General features: G+C 41.7%; 1 protein-coding gene across 1 annotated transcript; it reads left to right on the forward strand.

Moving 5' to 3' along the window:
* The first annotated feature begins 2616 nt into the window (after positions 1-2616).
* ankrd26 (ankyrin repeat domain containing 26) lies at positions 2617-27428 on the forward strand. Its single transcript, XM_029434502.1, has 43 exons — positions 2617-2687; positions 3779-4073; positions 4907-5021; positions 5148-5321; positions 5805-5911; positions 6006-6143; positions 6267-6427; positions 6841-6877; positions 6988-7057; positions 7139-7190; positions 7274-7470; positions 10063-10240; positions 10655-10716; positions 10803-10902; positions 11681-11748; positions 11834-11903; positions 12002-12051; positions 13004-13265; positions 13389-13490; positions 13585-13655; positions 14327-15235; positions 16455-16630; positions 16936-17151; positions 17873-17903; positions 18016-18157; positions 18311-18524; positions 18678-18861; positions 19036-19182; positions 19317-19779; positions 20008-20513; positions 20639-20791; positions 21029-21204; positions 21437-21530; positions 21710-21736; positions 22124-22201; positions 22715-22849; positions 22946-23058; positions 23418-23565; positions 23711-24001; positions 24229-24464; positions 24615-24858; positions 26948-26993; positions 27085-27428. The coding sequence occupies exons 2-43, from the start codon at positions 3874-3876 to the stop codon at positions 27213-27215; spliced, it is 7074 nt and encodes a 2357-aa protein (XP_029290362.1). The 5' UTR covers positions 2617-2687; positions 3779-3873; the 3' UTR covers positions 27216-27428.

Below are 27428 nucleotides of genomic sequence, written 5' to 3' on the forward strand. Positions count from 1 at the left end.
AAAACGTATTGACATACAATGTCAACATTAATACCATAAAAGGCGTCAATGAATTCCAATACTTGCCCGTAGGTTGTATATATTATAAAATGTCTATGGCCAGCACATCTGTTAAACAGAACTGAGGACTGAGGAAGTATGGGATTAAATTATTGGCAGCAAATCTACTTGGATAAATTAAGATACTTAAGAATTGGACTTGGAAGTTAAAGACTCATTACATACCTTGAGACATGATGACTCCAAGGACTTGACAGTGTTCATTTTATGTTTTCAGTTTAAACATTAATGTTAAATGAATGTTCATCGCAGTTATTACAAGTGTCTGTGTAACGCTAACTGGTATGCGAGTGCACACTGGGAATGGCATTGTCATGATTGTATGACCGTCCTGTCAGTCAAGCTCCTCGCGACGCTACCTGATGGTATATGGATCAGATCGGATCATAATCATGATGCCTTTGCCAAGAGTAGTACTTTTTAGATTCAAGAGTTTCAGAAAAAGGCAATTTGCCAACAAGACCTGCTCATCACAGATTTCTGACAACCTGACTACAACATCAAACTCAAGACTCATTCAGATTATTTAGATTATTATTAGACAGGTACTAATACCTCGTCTTTTCTCTTGATAAAGAACGGATGCTGCAGGTTAATCTTATATGGCCAAGATGTTGCAGAATCAAATTGTATGTATTTAGCTATTCTTGTCATATATTTGACTTCATGCAGGCTCTGATATACTTGGCCTCTTGACAATGTGCTGGTAAAAAGATTGGTTAATAGTTCACAAATAACAGGCACTTGGGATTTGAATTGACATATGACTCTGATTCATTGATTTGTTGCTCAAAAATATCCCAGATTCCAGCAAATGATGACATAACAAGCATATATTATATTGTTATAATTGTAATATTTCCTCTCATATTCCTTAATGGTGGTTAATCACAATAGGCCTACACAATTCAAACATACCTAAACAGTTAGTATGGTCCGAGATATTATTGTAGACTTTTTAATTTTAAATAGTTTTTGTCAATGAGACATTTCTTACCATTATGACCAGTGGGTGGAAAATGTGTTGAATCTAAAACTCTCCAAATATCTGAATCTTTTGGTAATGTAACCCAAATATAAATGTCCTCACTTCACACAATGCAATATTGCTTTACATTAACAATACATACATTTAATTTCTAACAATGCTGTTACAACATAAAGCACAAAGCTGTTTTGAGCAGCTGTGTTACAGGGGACGTGAAAGTACATTGTGCCATTTTAATTATCTGTATCACATTGATCTGTATAATTTTGCTCAATTCTAATTCTAATTATGGTATAGCATTATGACACCTGAACAGGCTGGCAGGGGTGGATTTTATTTTCCATCCTGCTGTAGTTAGACTGTTGGATGCCATTCTCCCTCAGTGCAGTCACATTGCTATCTCGCTGTGTGTAATCATCCTGTCAGGGCTGTAATTGTGTTCACTGTTGGATTCAGGACTAAACATATCTTATTATGTACAGGGTCATAATTCTCCTTTTGTTTCTACATTATTTGGTATACAAAGTGCATATTCGAATAAGAATGATTTCCCTGTAAAATGCCACTCATTCTTTAAATGCCATGACAGCAAATAGTTAGATTAATAATAATCAAATGTCCAATGAACAGGAGATTCAACATTATTCTTATATTTACTGCTCTTAGAGGATTGTTTGGATTTATCATATTTCAAGGAAAGACTCATCACAGTTAGTTCAAATCACTGAGTCACTGAGCCAATCACTTGTTAGCTGAGTGGTTGCAGTGCATGCCATATAACCACAATGTCCGGGGTTCAATTTCAGCCCTTGAACCTTTGTTGCAAGTCACCTTTCTCTCCCCTATTTCAAATAAAGGCAAAAAAAACTAATGATATTTATAATAAAACTAAAAAAGTAGAACATTAGAGACATAGATCCCTGTCCTGGATCTCAAATATAAACATTGTCTAAGCATCTACTGAAGCTTTGAGCAGTTGAGAAAAGCAATAATGCAACTCGGATGGCTTATTGAATATTAATTAGTGCTGTTACACCTCACTTTAATTTGATTTTTGTCAAGCAAATCAAAGCTGTCTATTGCTCACCACAAAAAGTTCTTAATTCAGTGTAATGGCATTCTTGAGGACATAGACTGATATTGTGTTAGTTTGCATTATATAAGATATTTATGTTCATTGTGTTCACCAGAAAGACCGGACAGATTTTTTTTAAACATAAACATATTATTCTACTGGGCATATATGCCTAAATTAAATAAAACAATGATCTCTATTTTAAGTCACTATTTTGATTCATATTCTAAATGACAGGATTGCCCGACCAAGAGAAAATGTATGGAATTAGGGTCTTCTGCAACTGCTGGCCCTTTGAGCTCTGGCTAAGATATGATTTCAAGACAAATGTCACCATCAAGTGATAAACGTTTGCCATTACATAACAGACCTTCGCTTTCAAACAACCCTCCGTGTTGACCAACCTTTTACACACAGTTGAAGCCGCCTATTGGTCAGTACAACGACTTGTTCCCTCGAATTCGTTACTGATTGGTTCCTTGAAACCCCAACAGCCAGCACGTTTTCTGCGTATACTTTCGTCAGTTTAGCTTCTGATAGTTGTCTGGCTCCGACAATCAACAGGTTAGTGTTTGAGTTAATATATATATACTGTAAGTTAAGAAGCATTAAGTACACACGTGTTTACGTGAATTTGAGTATTGTAACCTCACATACCTCCTTTGTATTCATCTTAAAGTTATCATTCTTGGTAACATACCTAATAATCCTCATCTCGGTTCTGATTTTAGCGTTTGCTAATTAGCATTGAGTTAGCAGGGTTAAGTTTATGTCACTTTAGGTTAGCATTAGCTAACGACTCATTCACGCTTGTTGAAAGATCAGCACAAGTTTTTCTGAACCGAACAGAGTCTTGCAAATTACCTTTAGCATAAGCAACCATCCCCGCTGTGCTCGTCTCTGCTACACATCCAGTTTAAATGTGGCGGTTTGCATCATTTGTGAAGTGACGACGTGGGAGGCGCAGCGCGAGCCAACTGAGGCTAGGTTGCTAGGCAACAACTAATCCTGAATCTAGCTTTTACGTTGACCAAAAACTTAAGCTTTTTATTTTTATACCATAGTAGTAGGTGTAGCAGTGTGTGTTGCAATACAGCATTAAAAACAGTGCGTTTATATAATTCTCAACCTTAGCAAATTGGATAACCTCTTAACGTTACGTTAGCATACCATTTGCACAGTTACCATAGTAACAAGCCACAAGCTATAACGGTAACTACCTTTTATATAAACAACGCTGAGTAACGTTAGCCAATTTGGACATGTCCGGTTCTGTGCATCGTAATTGTATAATAATTGTTCTAATGAAACGCTGACATGTTTTTGCTGCTAAATAACGCAGAGGACGTCCTTGTGTAAGGTATGGTCAAGAAAATGACGGTACACGTAGCTTACTGTTGTTAGCATGACAGCTGTGTTTTTACACTCACCTAAAGCTACGTTGACGTAATTAGATGCTAAACATTATGCTTATTATCTCCCTAGATGTAGTTGTAGCCGTATGTGCGCTAACGCTAGGTTAACTCACTTTATATTAATGTCTTGGGAACATTATTTGTGGTACTTAGTTAACGCCATATCTAATGAAGAGACACCTCAGTCTTCTCAGCGCGGTTTTATAGCCTTCTAATCCGCTTTACACGTCTTATTTTTAGGCATGGGAGAGCCGCCTGTGGTGATCCTCCGGCACCTGATGAGTGGCAGGTAGCGCTAGTGACGGGGCAAAAGCAATGTTGTGCTGTTGTGTACAATGAAGAAGATATTCAGCTTTACTAAGAAGAAGAAACACCCGTCGGGTACTCCTGACAATGGGAGTGTGCTTTCTGCTGGTTATGAACTGAAAGAAAAGGACCTCGGGAAGGTTCACAAGGCTGCCTCAGTGGGGGATTTGGCAAAGTTAAAGCAGCTCGCCAAAAAGAATGATATCAATCAACTTGACAAGGAGAACAGGTAAGTTGGTTTAAAGCACTTGTTGTCACATCCTTGAAAGTGTTTGTCTTTGCTGGATACATTGATGTCTACAATATATATTAGTAATGCAGTCTACATAGCTTAATAAAATGTCATGATTTTTTTCCATCTGTCTTTTAACCTTGTCTATATCTCTTTTTTAATACATATATTATAGTCTTTCCACAATTAACCACTGACCAATATTGATAGGATACAGAATTTCTTTGTTTCGCATATTAGTTGATTTCAATTTGTAAATTGCCAAACTGTCCACAATGATCACAACCATACAGATGGACCTCTTTCTTGTGCTTTTTAAAATAAAGTATTTTCAAAAATAGTGTCACAATGCTAGAGATATAATAATAACGTAGCAGCTCTAGTGTATATTGTTGATTATACTAACAAAATATTTGCGTATAGTAGAGCTGGGTTGTTGTACAACGATGTCCAGTATTTTTACTGTTAACAGCAAACTGTCAGCTGTTTTGAGCAACAAGTACAATGTACATGACACCCCATTGTTTCTTTTCTACTTATGTTTCAAGGTAGGATCTAGTTACCATTCACAATTGTCAGAAGTCACTGAGTGGTGTACGTATAGTACTTAAGGCAATTTACAGAATGGCGTGCGATATATCATCTTTGATTTATAGTATGTTAGGCCCCTTAACGTAGTAATGGCATGTTTAAAACTGTCTGGGTGAAATAACTTGCAAAGTGAAGCTTATGTTAAAGATGATTATACAAGTCCTTGTCAGGTCAGTGGAAATGTTTGAGTAAGAACAATAATGCGTGCATATGAGAAACTCTCTCCTTTCCTATTACAGAACTGCACTTCATATTGCCTGCGCCAGTGGACATGTTGAGGTGGTGCAATTCCTCGTTGAGAGCAAAGCCAAGCTTAACCTATGCGACAATCAAAATAGATCCGCCTTAATGAAGGTAATCCTGGATGATGAGACTTCACCACAGAGTGATTCCTCATTTATTGTTACATATATTGTGATGATCATATATTTTAAGCCTTGTCCAGGCCTCTGCAATCATGTCAATCTCCTCCTATATCAGGCAGTGCAGGGTCAGCATGAGCCCTGTGTGAGCGTACTGCTGGAGAATCATGCCGAGCCTAACCTGGTGGACATCAATGGCAATACAGCGCTACATTTAGCAGCAAACATCCCATCCATTTCCACTACTGTCGCGCTGCTGGAGCATGAGGCTGACATCAATGCACAAAATAAGGTGATCCTGTCTTTTTCTCTACCACAGCACAATTTCTTAGCCTTCGGGTAAACATCAGGATAATCTTCAGTTAATACAGTAGATCCAGCGAAGACACTTGGGGTTGGACGATATTGAGCATACACCTGTATCTTGATAAATAAGTTTAAATCATGCTACCACAGTTCATATATCATAATAACAGTCTTAATGCAATAACCAACTATGGCCAATAAGGGAGGACCTCTAAGTGGTTGTTGGTTTTAACCACAAATGGTGCACAACACCAGGCACGGCATGTCATAATAAACCAGAGCCATCATGAATATCTTTAGTTACACACTTGTGATTTTCCTTCTATAAAAAGTCAAAATGTTCGCTATGAGAAAGATGTATTGTGCTTATTACTTGTCTGGATACATTGTATGTGTTCAATGACGTGTCTGTAGGCTTCAGTAAATATCTTGTAACATTAAAAAAAGATGTTAACTGAATTATTGTTAGGAGGGATTCACACCTTTGACAGTGGCAGTCCGTGAGGACCATATCGAGATGGCGGAGTTTCTTCTCAAGGAGAGTGCTGGTGTGAATTTTATGGACCAAGGCCAAAGGTCAGTACTAAATGACACGTGTGATGCACGTCCAATAATCTTAATGTTGCTGAAGTAATTTGTTTCATTTTGCTATCATTGATTTTACCTGCAGGTCCCCATTAATGTTAGCTGCTGGCAATGGACAAATCGCTATGTTGCGGCTGCTCTTGAGGTTTGACGCAGATATCGCACTAAAGGATACCAAAGGATGGTCAGCTGATGACTACGCAGTGATGAATGGCCATCATCCGTAAGCTGTGCTTCCTTTTATTTGTTTGTGTATTCATTTGGAAACAATTTGTTTTCACAGTTCAATACTTCCTTTTTTCTTGTGACATTTTTAACCCTTTTCACTGTCTTGACTCTCTTGTAGTTGCTCTCTCCTGATCATTGAGCACAGTACCCAGAGGAATGAAGAGCCATCACAATCACATCAAGGTCTGAGCAAAAAGAAGAAAAAAACGCTGTTGGGCAGTCCGTCCCAAGACGTTGAAGCAGGCTTCTCTCTGGGAGGGCCAGCCACTGACAAAGATGGTAGGGAGAAGTGTTTTCATCACATAATAATGAAAGTTGACTGAGGATATTATTACTGTCTCTAATTATAATTGACTTTGATTATTTTATTTATTCCTCATGCATTACCTCTTGACTGGATCTAGAGCATGGAACAAAAGAAGCAGGTGGAGGTATTACTTTGCTTAGATGAGTCAAACGCTGTCAGTTTTGTGCCAGTACAGATCAGTAGCAGTTACTGACGATGGACGCTCAACCTACTCCTGTTTTCATGAAATGCACTTTTTTAGGTTGCTTTAGAGTGCAGTGCTTTGTGGAACATACTTTTTATGCTTTTTAGATTTAAATGCTCTCAAGATCTCACTATTTGACAGTTTTGATATTAAAATGTACCTTTTTCTAAAATTAATTAATTAAATTCCGCTTTGTTGCAGATTTTGAAGACAATTCTCAGTCGGAGTCACTAAGTCGGTGAGCACAATTAAAAATGTAAAAAAAAAAAAAAAAAAAAAAAAAGTGTGATCCGTAACTTATAGTTACAATTGAACTTCCGGCTCAAAACATTCTTCTTCCCTCTTCAGGGTTTCAAAAAGTGCTGCAGATGAATGGGCTTCATCAGAAGATGATGATGAATCGGTTTTAATCGAAAAGGTGGGTGCTGCATTTTCTTCTTGTAGAGGTTGTTTTTCCTAAATTTTGTTCTGGCCTTCATTTTAATATGCTGTATTTCAGAAACCGCAGAGGGTAAACCTAAGGAAAATGATTGCATCTAAAAGAGGAGAAGGTACTGAGAATCTTTAAGCCTAGTGTCTCTCCATAGTTTGTGTTTATTTTGGTAGTAATCTTTCATCCCTGCCTGCCCTGTAGCTTCTGCACTGCCTGAGAGATCCTTAAGCGGTTCAGAATCTGAGCCAGAGAGTGAGAATAGAGTCCAGAGAATCCCATCCCTCCCAAAGGCTTTACCGTCCAGCAAAGCTCCACAGCGTCCAGTAGATCCCTCTCCCATTCCCTTCCTTTCCAAAGCACCCCAGATGACTTCTACCCCTCTCCCAAGCTACAGAAAGGTAAACTATTTGAGTTGAAGCTGTGTCGATTGCATTTGTATGACATCTTTCTCTTCTTCTATTTCCCCCCCCAAATGCCTGTAACAGCAGGCGAGCAGGAGAAAAGCAAACACTCTGAGCAGCCTTCAAGTAGTAAAGAAAGATCAGACTCTCAAGAGGGAAGCCCAGAGGCCGAGGAGGAGGACGAGGAAGTTGGAGACGAGGAAGAAGAAGAAGAGGAGGAGGAGGAGGAGGAGGAGGAAGAAGAAGAAGATGATGACGACGACGATGATGATGATGAGGAGGAGGAGGATGACGAAGAGGAAGAAGAAGAGGAAGAGGAAGAAGAAGATGATGATGATGAGGAGGAGGAGGAGGAAAGTGAAGAGGAGGGTGAAGAAGAGAATGAATGCGAGGAGGAGGACGATGACAAATGTGTTGCGTCTGTCGAGGCCAACACTACTGAATTTGAAGATGTACAAAAACCATCTGTTGCTGGTGCCCTTAAGATTATTGACACTGCTGATGCCCGACACATACCCGGTACTGACCGCAGTGAAACTTGTCCTGCTATTGAAGGAGCCTCAGAGATGGATGCCAAAACAGAGACTCTTGCAAGCTATGCAATGCCAGCAACATTAGATGTAGAGGAGGATTGTGTCGTGTCAGCCATTAGGGTGGAATCAAAATTTTCTGATGAAGATGACAGCCTTGGGAAGGACTACATATGTTCATCAGACCTGGGTTCAAAAGGAGGCCCCACACCATCCAGACATCACGCAGGAACTTGTTCACCTACGGCGGTTAAGGAGGAAGAGTTTGAAAGAGAGGTGGAAAAGGATGATGATGATTGCTCGTGGAGCAATACACAAAACAGTGGTGATGCAGTTAACAATCACAGCGATGATGAAGAAGAGAATCAAACCACAGGATTTGGTCGCAATACAGTAATAGCTAATCGAAGAAATGTGGGGCTTAAGGATGGAGTTGAAAATACAGACGGTGCCTCTGATGCTGGATCAAACAAAGAATCTTTCAAAAAGGAGAAACGCAAATCCTCGTGGGGCTCCTCATTAGAGGACAGTGACACTGACCTGCCCAAAGAAGATGAGGTAAACAATGAGATGTTTGATCAGAAAAATGATGTTGAAACATCAGATTTGCAACCAGAAGCAGCAACACTGCATTCAAAATGCTCATTACCTCAACCAAATGAAGTTAACCCGAATACCTCGTGGGATTCTTCTTCACCAGTGGGACCATCTCCAAAGCGTGTCTCGCATCAGCCAGTGATGGATGAACTTATGTCCTCTTTGGGCTTATGTTCAACAAGCACTCCTCAGTCCAAAAACAGACCACCCAAAGCAAAAGTAGATGAATCAAAGTGGGATTCGTCTTCTGAAAATAATGACCATGACGGCTCTTTCACTAAAGAGGATGTGCAATCACCAGTTTCTAAAACAAATATTGTATCAGCAGACCAGACTGGAGAGCAGCAGTGTTCTGATGACTGCTGGAAAGAAGAAGATAAAGAAAGTGTTGAGAAAGAGTCAAATGAGGAAGCAGTGTCTCCAGTACCTGAGGATGAGAAAACAACCAGAAGCCAAATGCTAGATGACGATGACGCTGAATCAATTGGTCAGTCATCACAAAGGGAAGGAAGATTAGAGTCAGACAATGAGAAAGGCGATGACAGTAGTTGGGATGATGAAGATGAAAGTGGCGAGTCAGAAAAGCAGAAGGCAGTGGTGACGAAGGATGATGAAGCCCGTGGTAACGTCTTGAAGACATGTCTTTCTAGGCCAACAAGTGCAATAGACAGAGAATTAAAAGGAGATGAAGACAATGAAAAGACTCCTGAATCTAATAACGGTGGAAAGGATGAGTCCCCAGAGGATAACGGGCTGGAGGAGGAAAAGCCGGTGGGTGTTGACGAAGACAATGCTAGCCATGACGATGAGAACAGTGAGGACTCTGACAGCCAGCACCAAAAGCTGCAGTACGATTTTGCCACTGCCACAGTCCAAGTGTCTGACGGTGACGATGAACACGAGGCTAGATTAACTGCATATGTTCCACTAGAGAATAAAAGTGCCATCATTCCCCAGACAAGAGTGTCATCAGATGACCTCAATGAGGAACCAAATAGGGAAAATATTTTTTCAAGCTCTCCCACTGCTGGTCAACACCATGACTCGCACGCAAACGCATTGTCTGATGAAGCGTTACCTCAGACTGACATTGATGATGTTGATCTAGCCTCAGCTGATGAGGCAGAGAGCATAGGCATGAGAAGTCAAGAGCTCAGAAACATTGACGAGCCTGTCATTCAGGTAAAACAGGAACACAACAGGTAGCTTTAGTTGTAGTGTAGCAGTTTCCGAAATGCAGTGTGGCCTCTTAAAGCAACACTTCACACTCGTTTCTTTCATGTGCTTGTTCTCCGTCGTTTTTCCTTTCATTAGAAATGACATGCCCCTGTAGGAGTAGGTGATTATGAATGTTTTGTTTATTTATTTTTTTACTCAGAAAGAAGATTCCATTGAGGATGATGATGACCAACAGGAGGAGGGAGATGATGATGACGATGAGGAGGAGGATGAGGAGGATGAGGAGGAGGAGGAGGAGGAGGAGGAGGAGGAGGAGGAGGAGGAGGAGGAGGAGGAGGAGGAGGAGGAGGAGGAAGAAGAGGACGTCTCGGATGAAAATGATCAACCCGAAAAGAGTGGAGAGTCCCTTGAAGGCACGCCACCTCTTCCTGAAACAGAAGTCTCTAAAGATAAGAAAAGAGGTGAGGAGCAAACCATTTTATAATAGATGTTCTGAACATGCGTGAACAACTGCACTTACTTTACATTGAGGTTGTAGTATTGTATCAGCAGGCAGCACAATCCCATCCACCCCCTTTGTTACTGAGGCCACCTTAAACAACTTACCTACAATAAGAACATGGCAAGCCATCTTGTTGTTTGATTTAATGACGGTTTAAAATCGCTGAATGGGGGGAAAAAAACCATTGTTGTTTACTTAATGGACTTTAGTAATGATGTTATTGTAAGTTTGGTCATATAGTAAGAAAACATAGGGATGCATCAAGACTTTACATTTTAATTGTAGCACCATAAAGAGCTCCATCCTGTGTTGCTCTATAACTACCGTTGCTTTTCGGTTATATCATTGTAATGAATCTACACCTGTGAAATAGATTTCCTGTCCGAGCTGGGTCTAGAGAAGGGAGAGGAAGAGCAGGATTCTTGGGACTCTGAGGTACAGTAAAAACACATTTCTGAATACCTTGGAGGATCAGATGATTGCTATACAAATTCTCATTGATTAGTTTTTTTCTCTTTCAGTCCCACTCTGGAAGCCCCAATACGCCTCATGAAGAGAAACAAAGCTTACCTATTCAAGTTAAAGAAGAGAAGTCCATCGTTGAAGAAGATATTAAAGAAAGTAGGTCTATTTTATTTATTTCTTCTTCTCTTTTTTTTTTTATTAAAGCAATCATTCCAGGCACCATTTCATGCTGCAGAAACAGTGTGACCTTATTTAATCGTAATCATAGAAAACTGTGCTTTAGTGTATTAATGTATTAAAATGTGTCTGTGAGTAAGCTTCCTGTTTCTAGTGTAAATATTGTGTAGACTGTGCAATGCAATATAATTTCCGTCGATCGAAACGGCCTTTACAACAATATGTTACGTTTCTTTTGTAGACTTGTTTTATATTCCCTCTTTTTTAAGAGGGGAAGGAGGCAATAGGATGGCAGTCCTAGAGCCTCGGAGGAGTGTAGGCAGGCCAAGAGGCAGCCAGGGAGAGGGTATGAATGCCTTGAATCATAGGTCTGAGGAACAGCATGTAAACATTCACCTCATGATCACCATAAGAGAATGCATGCAGCATGCACCACTCCACCCTGCCTGCTACCCTTGAACCCTATTTCCCCAAATTTCAATTTCTTAGCTAGCTTGGTTTCAGCAGGTTTTATCTGAAATGATATTGATAAGTGAGCGTAGGACTTATCTGCATTCTTGGCTGATGCTGAACAAGGAATCCAAATGCTCGTCCGATGCCTTCATGCTAGTTACCCATGAGCTTGTTTGCATGGGAATGCTTTTTTGCAAAGTTCTGGAAAACTCATCCAGCTTCGTCAGAATGTTGATTTGTTTTTTGTTTTACAAAAGAAGTTCTTTGTGCCTCTAACATGACAGACATGTCTTGTCTCTTGCAGTTAGAAACTACAATGCTGGTGATAATGGAGGCGAACATGTCGATAAAGATGATACGATACAGAAAGAGGTAGGTTCAGCAACTAAATGCCGTAGAAAGTCAAATAGATTGTGATATTGGAATCAAATTGCAATATTTTTTCCTTTTCTACCAGACTGAGAAGTCAAAATGGGAACCACTTCGTGTTTTGAGCCAACTCGAAGGAGATAACGCACAAAAGACAGGTGACTAGAAGAACTTGGAGCATCCTGGTTCCTGTTGGTCTAAAATGTAAGACTTTATTTGATTGTGTATATAACATACATATGTTTCTCTTTGACAGACTTAATGGAAGAGCTTGGTCTGGGTGATGTTGATGATATTGAAGGTAAGATTAAATAATGAATCCTCCACTTTGTAGCAATATCTTTACTTTAATGTGTTTATGTGATCATCTAATGCCTTCGTCTGCAACCTAAACTTAATGCACATGCATCCTTACAGCAGGGGACCCCTTACAAGATAGAGAATATACCGGGGACCCCCTCATGTATGTCCCTATAATTTGACCTAGCCGATTTCTTACACTTCTATAGTCTTAGTCTTTTGTGAAAGAACACACAAAATATATTAGAAAGATATGAAGTCAAATAAACTGTGCCATCTCAACACAGAATACACATAAAACATTGACATCAGTTCAGTTAACTATAACACACACACACACACACACACACACACACACACACACACACACACACACACACACATTGGAGGGTTTCACTATTAGTGCATAAAGTGACTAAATAAAACACAGATTCTGATTAGGAACGTTATCTGTGAACTATTTTAGATTTAAAAAAATAAAATAATTTAAATGAATAAATCTGAATGTTTTTTACGGACCCCCTGGCAGAGCGCCACGGACCCCACTTTGAGAATCACTGCTCCACAGTGTCTCTGCTGGTAAATTGTCTGATATCTGAAGCTTGACTTTTAAATACTACTTTAAAAGCTACTCTACATTATTTTTCTAAATGTCTGTTTAAAATCTATCTGCCTGCAACTCTGGCTTTACTACCTTTTTCTATCTTTCTGTCACCTTCACACTTTTTGAAGCTAAAAAAGCAGGTCAGTAAACATGAACTAGCTGATTAGACAAAGTGAACTGTGCACACTGGTAGCTGTAGTTACTAGTTCGAGACCTCCGTCCCAAATCCCAGATCTCTTCCATTAAGTGGTGTTGTCGGGTGTTGTGGTTATCCCAAAGTAAACTGACCTCCCACCCTCACTAACATCTATGTCATATTATATTCTTTGACCTACAACCTCTTGTGTTAATGACTCAGACTGGGACTCAGCCAGCACTACCAGTAAGAGAACCCTGCCTGGCCGCAGAATGCCCTCCCCTGGACTTGAGGAGTTCCCAGAATGCTCCACTCCATCTGTCAAAGAGCAGGATAAAGACATTGCTCCAGCTGCACCCCTGACACCTCAGAGGAGCATCAACTCCAACAAGACGCTGCCAGGTACACCCCCTCAACCCGGGCCCCAACCCCAGCCTCGAGCAAGGAAGATGGTGCCTCAGAAACCAGAGAGTGATGAAGGTAAGGCATATTAAGCCGTCCTGCGATCTTTTTGAAAACACATTTGTACAGTGTATACCATTAAAACAAAGGATGTGTTTACAGCATTTCTCTCTGTCTTTTACTTGACTTGCTCTCATTAAGAATCAGACTGGGAACCAGACAATGTGGCGTCCTCTAGCAATACAGACAAAATTGGCAATCATCTGCGAAACACAGCTGAGCTTCAGGCTGTGGTTCCACCAGGTAAGGCTCACCGGTCTTTTTTTAGGTTGCCTAGATATGCCAGATATTTGTGTGCACATCCTGTGCTCTGGATAAAGACTCTCTGTCTCCTTAGGTTCTCCTGAGCGCTCACCGATGGCAAGAGACAGTAAAAATAACGTAGAGTCTGACAAGCCGCAACAAAAGGTGAGAAATACCCACAATATACCACATATATTTTTTATCCTGGCATTCTTGTCACAGACACAGCATCACCATTCATGCTTTCCAGGTCACAGGGAAATTAAAAGGCATCATCAAGTCATGTCTATTTGTAAATTTGTGTATATTTCAAAGTAGAGTTATATGAAACGGAAGCTATCCAAATTTAATCACATGATCTCTAGACAAGATCAAAGACTCATCATGTTTGTAGTTTTGGCAAGTGGTAAATAACTAAGTTGGTCATCTGTCATCTCAAACATTGAGGGAAAAATTAGATAAAACATTTAAATTTGCATTTGCCAATGTGCGACACAGCTCCAAATTCTATAAGCATGAGAGCCACATATGTTGTTCTGACCTCTGACATCTTTACGGTGCCAGAAATCAACAGTTCTGTTTGAAAGTGTAACAAATAAGTACCAAACAAGTTATAACTCATCCCAAATAACATTGCTGTAAATATCATTTTGGACTCTTTTCTAAAACTAGAATGTAATTTGCTAACATTATTAGAAGGGTTATGAGAATGTCATTTTGAATTTCCCCCTTATTTACTTGAATATTGTGTTTTTTTTATTTAAAATGCAAAATTGGTTTGTGCATTTGTGTCTTGTCTGTTTTGTGTGTTTCCTTGTCCAACCATGCCATCAAAGGAGATAGATGATGCAATAGATACATGCGAGTTAGATCTAAATAACCCACGCCCATCTTGCCATGTGGGATCTGACGGTGGAGTGAAGGATAATGGCTTTAAAGATCAACGCGGTCCTGAAGAAAGAGGTGAAGCTGGTAATAAAGTCCCATGGGAGAATCGTTACGAGAAGCTCTGGGTAGAGGTGGAGAAACGGGAAGTCAAATCCAGCTTCAAGAATGTTGCTGCTGAATTAAAAGAGAAGTTTGGAGAACTGCTTCGATCAGGACCTTCTGCCGAAGACGTCGCAGAAGAAGAACAGAACATGGCTGAATCTACTTCTGCAGAAGAAGAGTCAAGTGATGAAGAAGAAGAAGGGGAAGTCATTGTGCGCCCCATGGCCAGAGCGAGGAGTACCGTCCTTCTCACCATACCTGAGCAGAGGGAGTCTGGACAGGAAGACTCTGTCGCGGAGTCAACCGACAACTCCTTATGTGAGGACGGGATGCAGGTGTGTGAGCCTCCGCGTAGTCAGAGCGGGTGTCGAGAGCTCAATCCACTCAAAGATGATGTTCTGGAGGAGTGCAGGTCTCCGTCACCTCGACTCACCGCAGCTCAGAGAGACGGCTGCATAGATCGTGTTACCACAGCTTTTACTGACGATCATACCATACCCATGTCGGATGTTGACCGGAGCACATTCTTAAAAGATGAGGCCAAACTTGGGCCATTCCAGAAACCAAATCTGGACTTTATCTGGAAGGACAGCGCTGCTAATCTAGATGAAGCTGAGAAAGAAAATGCGAGTTCAGAAGAAGATCCTGAGGAAGTCAACAAGTCTCGCCCCGCCTCACTAAGCCGACGTTCAGCATCTGTCCCAGGTGTTTCTGATGAAGAGCTGGAGGAGGACATAGAAAGATTTAAACTTGAGGTAGGGGTGCTGAAGTTTGTCTTCCTGGATTTGGAGAAAGAAAAGGCCCAACTCCAAAAAGAGGTACAAGGATGGCCGCCCCTCGTATCGTCCCCTCTTGATCGCCTCTCTTTCTCTTCATTACATCCATGTACTTCATTTCCTTTCTTTTAATCAGCTGTTTCAAATGGCCCAAACCAGCCATACATCTTATTTCTTTCTGTTAAATGTTCATTTTCCATTTCTTTTAGGTTTGATTTCAAGGTGAAGAGTCCATCTTGCATGTTTCACCTTACATGTTTGTGTCTTTTTAACTAACATGTAGATTTGAACTACGGTTTGTTGAAGGTCATTTGCACTCAAGCAACCTAACACATGTTGGTTGTGTGGCATTCTTCGATTTGTACTCCAAAACTAAACAAAGTTCAGTCTTATGTGTTCTTTAGTAGTGACTTGTCCTTCATCATGCATGGACCTTGCATGTATCTTTACGTTGATGTGATGTGATGTGAAGATTGTATAAATGATAGCCTTCTTTGCCCCAAAAAGAAGTGCTGTTGCGATGATATGGCAATTTGCTGGATCATTTAAAAAAAAAAAAAAATGATGCATGCTGTGCTTAAATTAGTCTTTATACATACATGTACTGATCTCCAGGTTAGGAATAGATAACACATTTTGGCCAGCCTTTTGTTTTGACATCTCTGTGGGAAGAAGGAATAGCAAGAAATACACGTTGTACTGTCGTTGCTACACAGTTTGGCATTTTGATTCTCAGAGAGAAGAACTAAATAGTTAGATTGCAATAACATGCATAAATGGCTCGAGATAACACTTTAAGAGATAGTAATACTGTAGTGTTGAGCTCTTTTGAAATGAGTAAAGAATCTTTAGATGTAGCTTTCTTTAGATTGCAGTTTTAGTTTTAAGAGGACCTCTGTCTCTTCTAGTTCTTGGATGTTTTACAATTTCTATCAGACTGTCCAGAATTGATGAGATTTTACTCAGTTCAGGTATTCAGGTGCATCCTTGTAATTTAACTGAAAATACCATGTCAAATACAGTAACCACGCTAAGGTGTTAGGTCTCCAAAGGGAGGGATGATACTAAATTATGTACGACAAAGTGTACAAGTCCCTGCTCCAAAACGCATCTTAAAAGGCTGGCCCCATCCTGTTTCAGTTCGCAATAATCTCTCAAGTCCAGTTATCAAATATTATACCTTTTTATATTTTTTCAGGTTGGCAAAGAGACGACAGAGAGTGCAATGGAGGAGCAAAAATGCAGTACTTCTTGGGATACTGGTGGAACGGCATTGGAAGAAGTCAGTACTGAGAAACCTGAGAGCAGGTTAGGATGCCTGTCAAGTCAAGCTGGAGCAATTCACCAGGAGCGGCAGCCTGTGGCCACCAAGAGGTAAGCATTATTTTGCTTTTCTACATTTTTATTCCCTCCATAAGCAAATGAGTGTGTGCGTGCAAGCGTGTGTGCCTGCGTGCATACGTGCACATGTGTGTGTGTAGTTGTCGTCTAAATCAGTTTATAGGACTCTTTTTGATAAATGCCCTTCAGCTACATTTATTTTTCAGTGACTCATTCAACATTCTAAACTTTATTTTTTATTAATTCCATTTAATGAGGTTTTCTTCAGCAAAACCTACAAGGGCCCTAAAGTGTAGAGGTCACAACGTATTGACTATCAGGTGTATTGCTCTCCATAGCACCAATGGGGCACCAGTGCAATTGCAACTCCCACTCCAGCAGACCTACAATAGCAACACACAGGAGGGACAAGCTGTAGAGGAGACCTTACAGCTGGAGCTGGTCAGAGGGGCCCGGCGCAGCAGAGCCCCTCAGACCAACACTCATGTCAATGGAGATCCTCTCTCTGTGTTTGACGATAGCACTTTAAGTGAAGTGTCGGACGATGAAGGAAGGTATATATGCAGTATGCCACTTTTTTGTATCAACTTCAACTCTCTGTCACTAACTCTTAAGGTGTTTTCAGACTGAACGCAAAGTGAATTATACAGGAAGTGAACAGCCACAGATTCTAGGGAGAGCAAAGACGAAATGGATCAAAGAAAATGAAAAAATTCATACTTTTTTACGAAACCTGTAGTGCTTCACTTAAAGGGATAGTTTTGTTTGTTTGAAGTAGGGTTATATGAGGCACGACCATCGTCAGTGTTTATTACCTACAGTAGATGGTGGTCGGCACACCCCCAGTTTGGAGGCGCAGACAGGAGTTACTGCACAGAAGCTAAGCAATGTACTGCTGTGGAAGTATGACCTCATTAAGAGAAACTACTGGAGCTGCTAGTAAGTTTAGATCATGTTTGTGCATTAGTTGTTTTTGATGATTAAACACAGACAGAATAAAGCGAGGGAGAAATTTGCTTTGCATTCAGTCCAAACAAACCTTCACAATATTGGTGGTGGACGGTCAGTAGAATTTCTATTCTTCTTGATTTTAATTATGTTCCTACCTACAGTACAAAGTTGCATGACTAACCACTGAGTTTTCGAAAAAAATTGAATAGTATACTGCATTATACCATCACACTTCCAATAACTCTTCAACGCAGCTCTCATAGCTTGAGAACATGCACAGCGTCAGTTTTCCATATAACCGCTGTTCTTCCTCCCTGGCCTCAGGTTTCCAAGCAGTGGACAACAGAAAAACGAGGTAAAACATCAATTCTGTTAGTAGCTGGATTGGACTGGATGGTAGTTTGAGTTACACGATACAGAATGAGAAACTGAACAGTGTTAACACCTCAGTTTGTTTCCATATTCAGAACCCTGGAGAAGTGGAGATGGCAGAAGACTTTGATGAACTCACTCAGTCATCCGACACAGCCACAGATGACATCGACTCTCCCACTTCAGGCTATCGGCATGCATCGCTCCTCATTCAGAAGCTGGACTCAGCCACTTTGGGTACTGATTTGAAATGCACATTTATGTAATAATACGTCATTATTTCTGCTCTTTAAGACTTTATGACTCAAGCAGTTTGTTCATCTTGTTTGTAAAAATACGTGTAAGCAATCCACCTTTTTTGAAAGAGCCTCGCCATATTATATCTCACAGACTCGAGAAGCATGGTGAAGCTGCAGAACATTTTCCACGAATATGAGCGCTCCATCCAAAAGGCAAGGAGTCGCCATGGGTACCTGACAGACAAGGTGAGGCAACTGGAAATGGAGAGGGCGGAGTTGAAGAGCTCCTTGGAGGAAGTTAAAGATGTTAAATCTGCCTTGGAGCGCAACCAGCTGGAACTGCAGACTGAAGTCACAAACCTCAAGTGAGAACTACTTCCTTTTCTCGAACACCAGTACTCTGTAGCCATTTCTTTACATGACCTCGCTCCTTCTCTTATTTATATGCATCATATCTTATGTAATGGCCTCCTTTTTTTTTTTTTTACTCCAAAATTTGTGTCTGAAACTTGCTATAGGTTTCAGCTGAAGCAGGAGCAGGAAAATCGCCGCAACGCCACCATGATGTACAACACAACCAGAGACAAGCTTCGCAGGATGGAGGAGCAGCATCAGCTAGAGGTTCAGGAGAGACAGAAGGTGGAGCTCACCCTCAGGAATCTGGAGCTGGAGATGAGAACACTGGTCAACAGCATGAAACAGGTACAGTCTCTCTGTGCAGTGGTTTTCTGATGCTGTTTTCATTGTATTGATGTTGGCTAATGTTTTTATTAATAATGTGATATGACTTGTGTTTTGTCAGTATCTAGCTTGTCCATTTGTTGTTTGGTGTATATATGATTGTTGCATTCATTGGTTATTTTGTCAACCACGCAGCTTGAAGATGACCACAGTGAGACGCAGAGACTGCTGGTTCAGGAGCGCAGTGCTCGGACGCTGCAGGAGAATCTGCTCAACAGTCATCTCCGTAAGCAGCAGGAGATAGAGAACGAGAACAAAAGAAACATAAGCAAAAGCAATGAGGTAATCCTCGCACAGTGATATTCATCATTTCGTTTGGTTTATTGTTAAGATTATGGTTTTAAATCGAAACTGAAAAGAAGTCCTGCAGTTTCGACGCAATCGTAACTTAACATGTGTTCTCCTGTCGTTCACAGGCTTTGTCTCAGCTCACTGAAGCCAGTGACAGGGAGAGGGAGTTGCTCCAGCAAACTGCGACCTTCCAGGAGCAGCTGTCCATCCTGAGAACAGACCTGGAGCGTTCGCAGGCCAACAGCAGTCTGAAAGAGAGCCACCTTTTGGAGGAGAACGAGGCCCTCAAGGAACAGCTGGAAGACATTCGTCGAGACCTCAAACTCAACAGTGAAGCCCTGACCCAAACCGTCTTCAACTGCAATAACCAGGTGACCACCCTGAAGTCTGAGTTAGCTATAATGACAAACCGTCTGGAAAATGAGCGGCAGACTCGCGAAACACTGGATGCAGAAGTCGAGTCCACTCGTGTCCGCCTGGCTGGAGCCGTAAAGGAGGCAGAGCTTTGCCTGGCAGCTCACACAGACTCAGAGAGAGCTCTGCTCCGGGAGAAAGAGGAACACCAGCGTCTTAAGGACAGACTCACAGGTTAGTAGTGGTCGGAATGGAGATAACACTGTAGCAGTTTCCCAGTTGCCACTGACTAAATACCACACCACTAAAATCATCTATTCAGTTGATCTGGTTGCCTCTAATGGCATCATTTAAACCTGTAACACTCTTTACTGAGTCTTTTGTTATGTGCATCTTTTAATCCTGCATTCTGTTGACTTTACTGGGAGCTTGTTTTAACCTCTGAGGTTTGTACGTCTACAGTTGAAGTAGCCAATCAACGTGAGGCAGTCGGCAGCCTTTCCCAGAAGCTGGCCAAGGCAGAGACTCGTGCAAATAGCATGGAGAATGAAGTTCATCGGGCCACACTGCAGCTGACAGAGAAAAGCCTGCTGCTGGAGGTCCTACAGCGGGAGAAGGACCAGGAGGCCGTACGTGTCAAGGAGCTAGAAACGTCACTGCATGCCAAGAAGGATCTGGTCAGCCGTGTCGGAGCACGCCAGGAAGCCACACAGGAGCGGCTAGCCCAAACCCAGAGTGAGGGCATGTTACTGCGGCAGCAGCTAGAGGAGGCCCAAAACAAAAGTGTTGCAAAGGAGCGTGCAGTGACTGATGCCCAAGAGCGCTTCAGTGACATTCTGACCAAGCTGCGCTCTGACAGCGAAGAGAGAGTACAACTAGTGGAGGAGAGAAATAAGGAGCTCTCCAGTAAGGCTGCTGACCTCCGAGATCAGATCTACAAGTTAGAGGAAGAGAAGAGCGAAAGAGAGGTAAGATTAGGACCCTGCAGGGTAAGAGGATTACCAAGCGTCTTCCTCCAGACACATGCCAGTTAAGGATCTGTCTTTTATATCTAATAAAACCCTGCTTTCTTTTGGATTCTCTCTGAGCACAGACTAGTATCAGGCAGCTGCAGCAGGAGCTTGCTGACTCACTCAAGAAGCTGTCAATGAGTGAGGCTACTCTGGAGGTCAACACACGCTATCGCAATGACCTGGAGGAGGAGAAGTCTCGGCTCTTTAAAGACTTGGACAGGCTCAGAGGAAAGGTAACGGCAGGAAACAGTGCCACCTTGTGGCAGCGTATTATCACCATGTCTCTGATTCCAAATGTCTTAATGATTATGAAGGACATGCAAAGCTGATTTAGATGGATCATTTTAACAACTGTTAGGTGATAGAGCAGTTGATCAGCAGTAACCTTCAGCACATGTATCCAGTGAACCGACAGTTAAGTCCACTGTTAACACTGCTGATGAGTTGGATGCTTTGTCTCCGTCATGCAGCTGGAGGAAAGCGAAGACCAGTACATGCAGGCTGAGAGACGTATTAACAGTCTAAAGAGCAGTCTGGATGAAAGGGAAAAAGAACTCTCCACCGCTGCTCAGCATCACCAGGAGGCGCTGTTCGCCTCAGCAGCTTCTGATATCACCATCAAACAGCTGGAGGAAGCTGTGCAAAGGTATGTACACACACACACACACACACACACACTTAGAATTGAAAGTTTTTATTTTTTATTTCTATTATTGAAAATATAACTATGGTGTATTGTGAAAAAATAAGCCAACTCCATAACACATGAATAATTATATATTGGTGTTAAAAGCATTGTCAGCCATGTGTCTAGATATGTTTGGGTATGCAGTATATGAATATGTGTGAGACAGAGTGTCAATGTAATGTGTTATTAGGCTGGAGATAGAGAATGCCAGGCTGGAAGCTGCTGCAAAGCAACAGTCCAACAAAATTGATGCACTTCAGAAAGGGACTCAGGAATCTGCCATGGTGAGTGCTGCAAACCTAATCTAATTACCTGCACACACACATTTAATGCAGCTGGTGCCATCTCTTCTTTTTTTGTGACTCAAAAAGGAAAAATACAGTATCTCAGTACGGTTATTCTTTGAGAAATCTCGCCGACATCAAACATTATGAAGTCATTAAGGTCTCCAATCTTCTTCCAGCTACCTGACTGTTCGCCTGGAGGAGGGGTTAGTATTGTGGATGTAGGCTTAGTCTCTCTGTGTGTGGGTTTACCTCTGTTGTTTTTTATTATATACACCGACGGAAATGATAAAATCATATTTCATCTATTTACAAAGTGAATGCTTTGTGGGCTTTTTGCACAAGCGGCTCGACGAGGAGTTCAAACATACGGAGGAAGTAATAGCTTTGTGTCGGTTTGGGGTTTTTCTTGGTGACGTCAAAATGAATTTCTCCGTTAAGTCTGATCTTGGTATGTGGGGGTCTTTCACTTCGTTTTGTTCAAGCTGCATGATGCATGCTACCTACCGTACATCTAAAGTGTCCTCTCAATTTCTTTAAATGATAAACAAAAGACACCCTCTTTATTTGAACTTTTCTTCTTATTTCTGTAGGTGAGAGGTCATTTGGAGGACTTGGTTACAAACCTCCAGAGTAGTAAGATGACTTTGGAAGACCAACTCAGTCGAGAGGTTGGTGGCATATTTTGTTTCCTCACTAAGAGAACCTTCAGCTTAGATTTCCATTCTTACTTTTAACTTCTTTTCTGGTCTTTGTGTATGTAAATGAAGACCAGACTGAGCAGGGAGCCTACAAATGAGGAGAGTAGCCAGCTGAGGAATGTTGGTGAAATTTTCTCTTGTCATTCTCAGCATGTTTTTATGACGAGGCAAGCAATTTTTAATTCAGACATTAAACTGAAAAATAGCCCTATTTGAAGCATTGATCAAATATTTTGTGCAGTGTACAAGAATATCAATAAGTAGGCCGAAACTAAACTATTGAAGCAAATTGTTTCCATTTCTGGAAAATAGGAACCAAGCGCATGTTTCCTCTTACTGATACATTCTAATAAAAATGAGATCAGGTTAAACAAATGAGAAATAAGACGGAGCTTCTCACAGGTCAAATGAACCCAACTGGTGAAAATGTGTAGATATATTTGTAGATATATGTAATAGTTAAATGTCTTGCCTCTTTCTTAGGTCCAGAAGCAGAGCATGCTGTCTCACACAGCCCACGACTCTCAGGCCTTGTGGGAGGAGGAGCTGAAGAGCCGCTCTAAGTTAGGACTGCGGCTGGCAGAGCTCGAAAAGGAGAAAGGAGACCTGAGCACCCAGGTGATCACAGTGATGCATTCACGTTGTCGCCATCCCTACTGATAATATACTTTGGTCTGGGTCTAAGAGTCATCGGCCATGTTGCCTGTGTTCCAGATGGAAATAGAAAAGAAGAAAGCCAAAAGAATAGCGGAGCAGAAGAAGGCCGTCGACACCCGGCTGGAGCAAGAGATGAAGAGAAACACAGAGCTCCAAAAAGAAATGTACAGGTGACTCCTAGCCTCCCCCTCGCACCCTCCTCACCCACGGCACTACTTCTTCCTACTATTTAGACACAACTAGGATCCAGTAGAGCGCAGTCTTTCCTGGCTTATGTGGCTGTGGTGCACCCATGTGTATATCTGGTGTAAGGGTGTCTGGTTTGTTTCCGCTGTCCCCGTGTTCGTCTAGTGCGTTTGTTTTTGTGTGCTCCCTCAATTGTGACCGGTTTTCTGTTTGTTAGTCTTTGAGGTACGTTATTCTGTAGAGGAATTTTGAGTTTTCCTTGTTTAGTAAGAGTTTTGTTGTGTGTTGTTTTGAAGATATTCATTTATTTGTTATTTCTAATATGTGTGCATATGTGTTTAAGGTTGCGTACATTATTAAAGACTGCAAAGAAGAAATTGCGAGATCAGGAGACAGGTGGAGCTGAATTTGGCTCTCCTATGAGCAGTCTACGGATGGACCAAGGCAGACACAGCCAGGCAGAGGGAGCTTTTGGACGAATGAAAGAAAAGGTTTGCTCTATGATTTCGGTTCATACCCCCACAAAATAAACTGCTACTAGTGGTAGACTTTGAAACCACTCAGGACCCCTTGAGTCCCTTAGATGTAGTGTGATCCCTCAGCTGTTAGACCCTGGCCTCTTTCTTGTATAACCAGGTGGACGATCTTCAGGTGCAGCTGGAGAAGGAAGTGTCCCGTCACAGCCAGCTAGAGAAGGTGAACGGGGACCTCAAGGATCAGCTGGCCTCCGTGAACAGCTTGAGCCGCAGTAATGACCAACTGGAGAGGAGTAAGAGGCAGTTGGAGGAGGAAGTACTGGACCTGAGACGGCGAATGGAGGCCGCTCAGATGGAGCAGAGCCAGGGGGAGCAGTATCGCCATGATGCAGAGGAGAGGGCCCGTCAGGAGATCCAACAGAAACTGGAGCAGGTCAACATCTTCCTGCAGGTAAAAGCTTCGAAAGAATGTATCACAAAGTGGCCTGAACACATGTGACTGAGGGAGTATCTGATTACACGGCACCCTTTTCAGACAACCGAGTGCACATCAGAAACAGAAATGTAAAAGAAACTTTCGTCTTAGGCCTTTTGACGAACATATTTCATCATATTATTTGTTAACGAAATAAACGCCGACTAATCCTGATTTAAAATGATTGTATGTTTGTCTCTCAGTCCCAGGCAGCATCCCAGGAAGCATTGGATCAGATTAAAGCGGCCAATGAGACCAACCTGCGCTCCCAGCTGGAGCAGAAGATCCGGGAGCTGGAGGGGGAACTGGGCCGGGCCCGCACCACCCATCATGACAGCCTCAACCAAAGAGACTCCACGCGCATGGAGCTAGAGCGATACCGCCAACTCTACGCAGAGGAGCTGCGCTCCCGCAAGTCCCTAGCTGCCAGACTAGAGAGGTGAGACCGGCTGGTTCTTTACAGTGTAGTGCCAGGTTCTCTCAGGGGGATACTATGATCAGTCTTTAACACCTGATGTCTATGATGCAATCAGACATGCATAGTGCTGATGGTGACAAACCTGTATTGCTTCAATGATTTTCCCCGCAGGGCCAACAGTCGGCTCGCAGAAGCCAATTCCAAGTTGCTCAACGAGCGCAGCAGGTCTCTGATCACCAGCAGCATCGCAAACGGTAGCCTTGGAGGGCCCGCGCTGGACGTGGGCTCTTTGGGTTCACCATCACACTATGGGGCCACACTGGGGCCCCTCAACAGGAGTCTAGGCCTGGGACTCTCCCTCCTCAACCCTGTAACTGAGGGGCAGAACAGCAGGGTGGAGGATTACCTAGCCAAGGTCTGTACGGTTATTCATTGACACACTCGTGGTGATTACAGTGGAATATTCTTTATGGACACAAGTTTATTTACTTTGGGCCATTTTCACTTCCATAGTGTCACGGTTTTCACTGTTCTTCGTGTAACTGTTCATAGATGTTGCTTTGACACACGTCATAACTGGAGAGACATAATAATCTGTGGGATTTGAGGAAATACACATCAGACATGGCTTTCTAAATTCTCTTAACACCTGTCTTGCCTCTACAAGGACACCTTCAAAGCTGAAGTTATCTCTTCCTCCATGTTCTTTTCTTCTCTTCCTCGTGCACATTGTTTCTTCCACACTCTATCTCTATCCTTTCTGGTAGTGGGACTTCACCTCTAACCTGTCTTCTATTTCTTACTCTTTTTAGCTTCTAGCTCAAAAGTCTGTCTCTCATCTCTCCTCTCTTCAGCCAGACCCATAACCAGGTGTGTAGATGTGTTCAGCTCAGTGTCTGATTGGCTGCTGTTTAGGGATGCATCGCATTTCTGGAAAGAAACATGTCTTACAAACTGCATGTCGCTCTGACACGGTTGACATTTTCTTTATTTTTTATTTGTAAACCAACCACCTGTTGCGTTCTTACATCATGCCAGAGTCGCTGACTCCAATTCTGACTGCAAAACAATTAAACATTAAGCCGGCGCAAAATTGATGCAACACATCAGATAATCATCAGCGAACGTCGTCTCATTTGCCAACAAGGCGGATATCTAATCCGATGTTCAGACGATTAATCGGTGCATCCCTACTGGTGTTCCCTTTACCCTGCTGGTGGTCCTACATGTATGGCTTTTGTTCACATGCAAATCATGACGTTCAGGGTTCACACAGTGAAAAGATAGTTGTTGTAGAACGTGAAAGTTTTTTTGAGGGGAACCAGCAAACGTGTATTCTGCATTTAGAGGAATGTATTTATTTTTCAAGTGGTTTAGTTTAAAGCTGAAAGAATAAAATTGTAACCCTGTAAACAAATCAGATTTCTTGAAGTGGAAATGAAATATATGTTTATTAAATTACAGTGGTCGGATTCATTGCAGAGCTTTTTCCCGCTTCATCTTTCAGGAATGAGCTCCATAAGGGATTCACACAGCTGGTATTATTACTGTGTTTTATGCAAGTGACATAACACGTGCATAAAGAATTCAACACACTAGACTTAGAATACTCTACGTGCATATTACCAACATACCTACCATGCCAATACACAAAACATACAGAAGTTGTGTGTGTTTTGGTTCCACCAGCCTCATGCCTTAACTAATACACATCTTATTTTTCATTTTAGGAAAGATACAATACGTAGCTTTACCATCCAGAAATGTCCAATATACAATATTTGTATATTTGTATCTACTATAATAATAACAATAATGATAATAAAGCTTAATTCATACAGCCCTTTTTAAAACAAAGGTCTAAAATGCTCAAATAAAATCTGTTAAGTACTGTATATAATGTTTGTGTATATTCACAGGCACGTCTAATTGTGCGTGCAAAATACATACAGTTCGACCTGAACAACGTTTTTCTTTTAATGAAAGATTCATTCAGATGTTCACCAAAAGGCATTTCATCAGTGTTTTAAATCTTGTACACAATATTTGAATCATTTGGGGAGAAATCTGACGTCAATTGACCGTTTTGTGCTCGACTTGATTTTAAAAGGACAACATCTGCAGAAGCTCTACACTGAGGCGGAGCTTGCATGCTTGGCAACATCCCGCAGTGTTTCACAAAACAGTCCTGATTTTCTTGCAGTGTTTTTTCCACTATCCCGTAGGGCTGGGTGATATGGAGAAAATCAAATATCACAATATCTTTCACCAAATGCCTCCTATTGATATATTAAGATTTTGCCTTCACAAAATGTTTACACAGTGAGATTTGTGATTAATAATCACATGGTGTCATATCACGATATCGATATATTGCCCAGCCCTACTTTCCAAGTCTTTGTCATTCATTTGTGTTGCCATGTGCCATATTATTTTTCTTAGGCAGTTTTTAAAAATATATATATTTAACCTAATACAACTTTGCCTTTTTTTCTTTTTTCCAGATGCAGAGCGAGTTGGATAGAAACATATCAAAGGAATTATGCAATGGTGAGTGCACGGCCCAAACTACTCGATGGGAGCAGTATTTGACTTAAAGCCGCTGCTCAATGACTATCTGTGGTTTCTCTCCGGTCCTCAGCCTCAGCAGAGCTGGACGTTGCTTCGGCCCGCTTGTCCCCAGTGGGCTCTGCCTCGAGGGTGGAGCTGGACCCCGTCAGCAGGGCGACGCAGCAGTACTTGGAGGTACTAAAGAAGAACAATATGATCTGAACACACATCATCACAGCTGCTCGCAGTCGTCACACGTTGCATTTCAGCCAGTAAAAACTTTAAATGCTGACTGCACCCCAACAATAAGGCCAAAGCAACCGGCCATTAATGTTCCACCAAGAATCCAACTTTGTACATATTTACTCTCCCTTCTTTTATTAAAGAAAGCAAACATAAGGCACATTGCACTTAACCACTCAGGAGCAAAGGGCA

Source organism: Cottoperca gobio, chromosome 6 (genome assembly GCF_900634415.1).
Source record: "Cottoperca gobio chromosome 6, fCotGob3.1, whole genome shotgun sequence".
Lineage (NCBI taxonomy): Eukaryota > Metazoa > Chordata > Actinopteri > Perciformes > Bovichtidae > Cottoperca > Cottoperca gobio.

Coding starts and splice junctions, on each gene's coding strand:
- ankrd26 (XM_029434502.1), top strand. CDS start 3,874: ATGAAGAAGATATTCAGCTTTACTAAGAAGAAGAAACACCCGTCGGGT. Junction 16,631..16,935: donor CAGCCTGTGGCCACCAAGAG/GTAAGCATTATT, acceptor TGCTCTCCATAG/CACCAATGGGGCACCAGTGC. Junction 19,780..20,007: donor TCTTAAGGACAGACTCACAG/GTTAGTAGTGGT, acceptor GTACGTCTACAG/TTGAAGTAGCCAATCAACGT.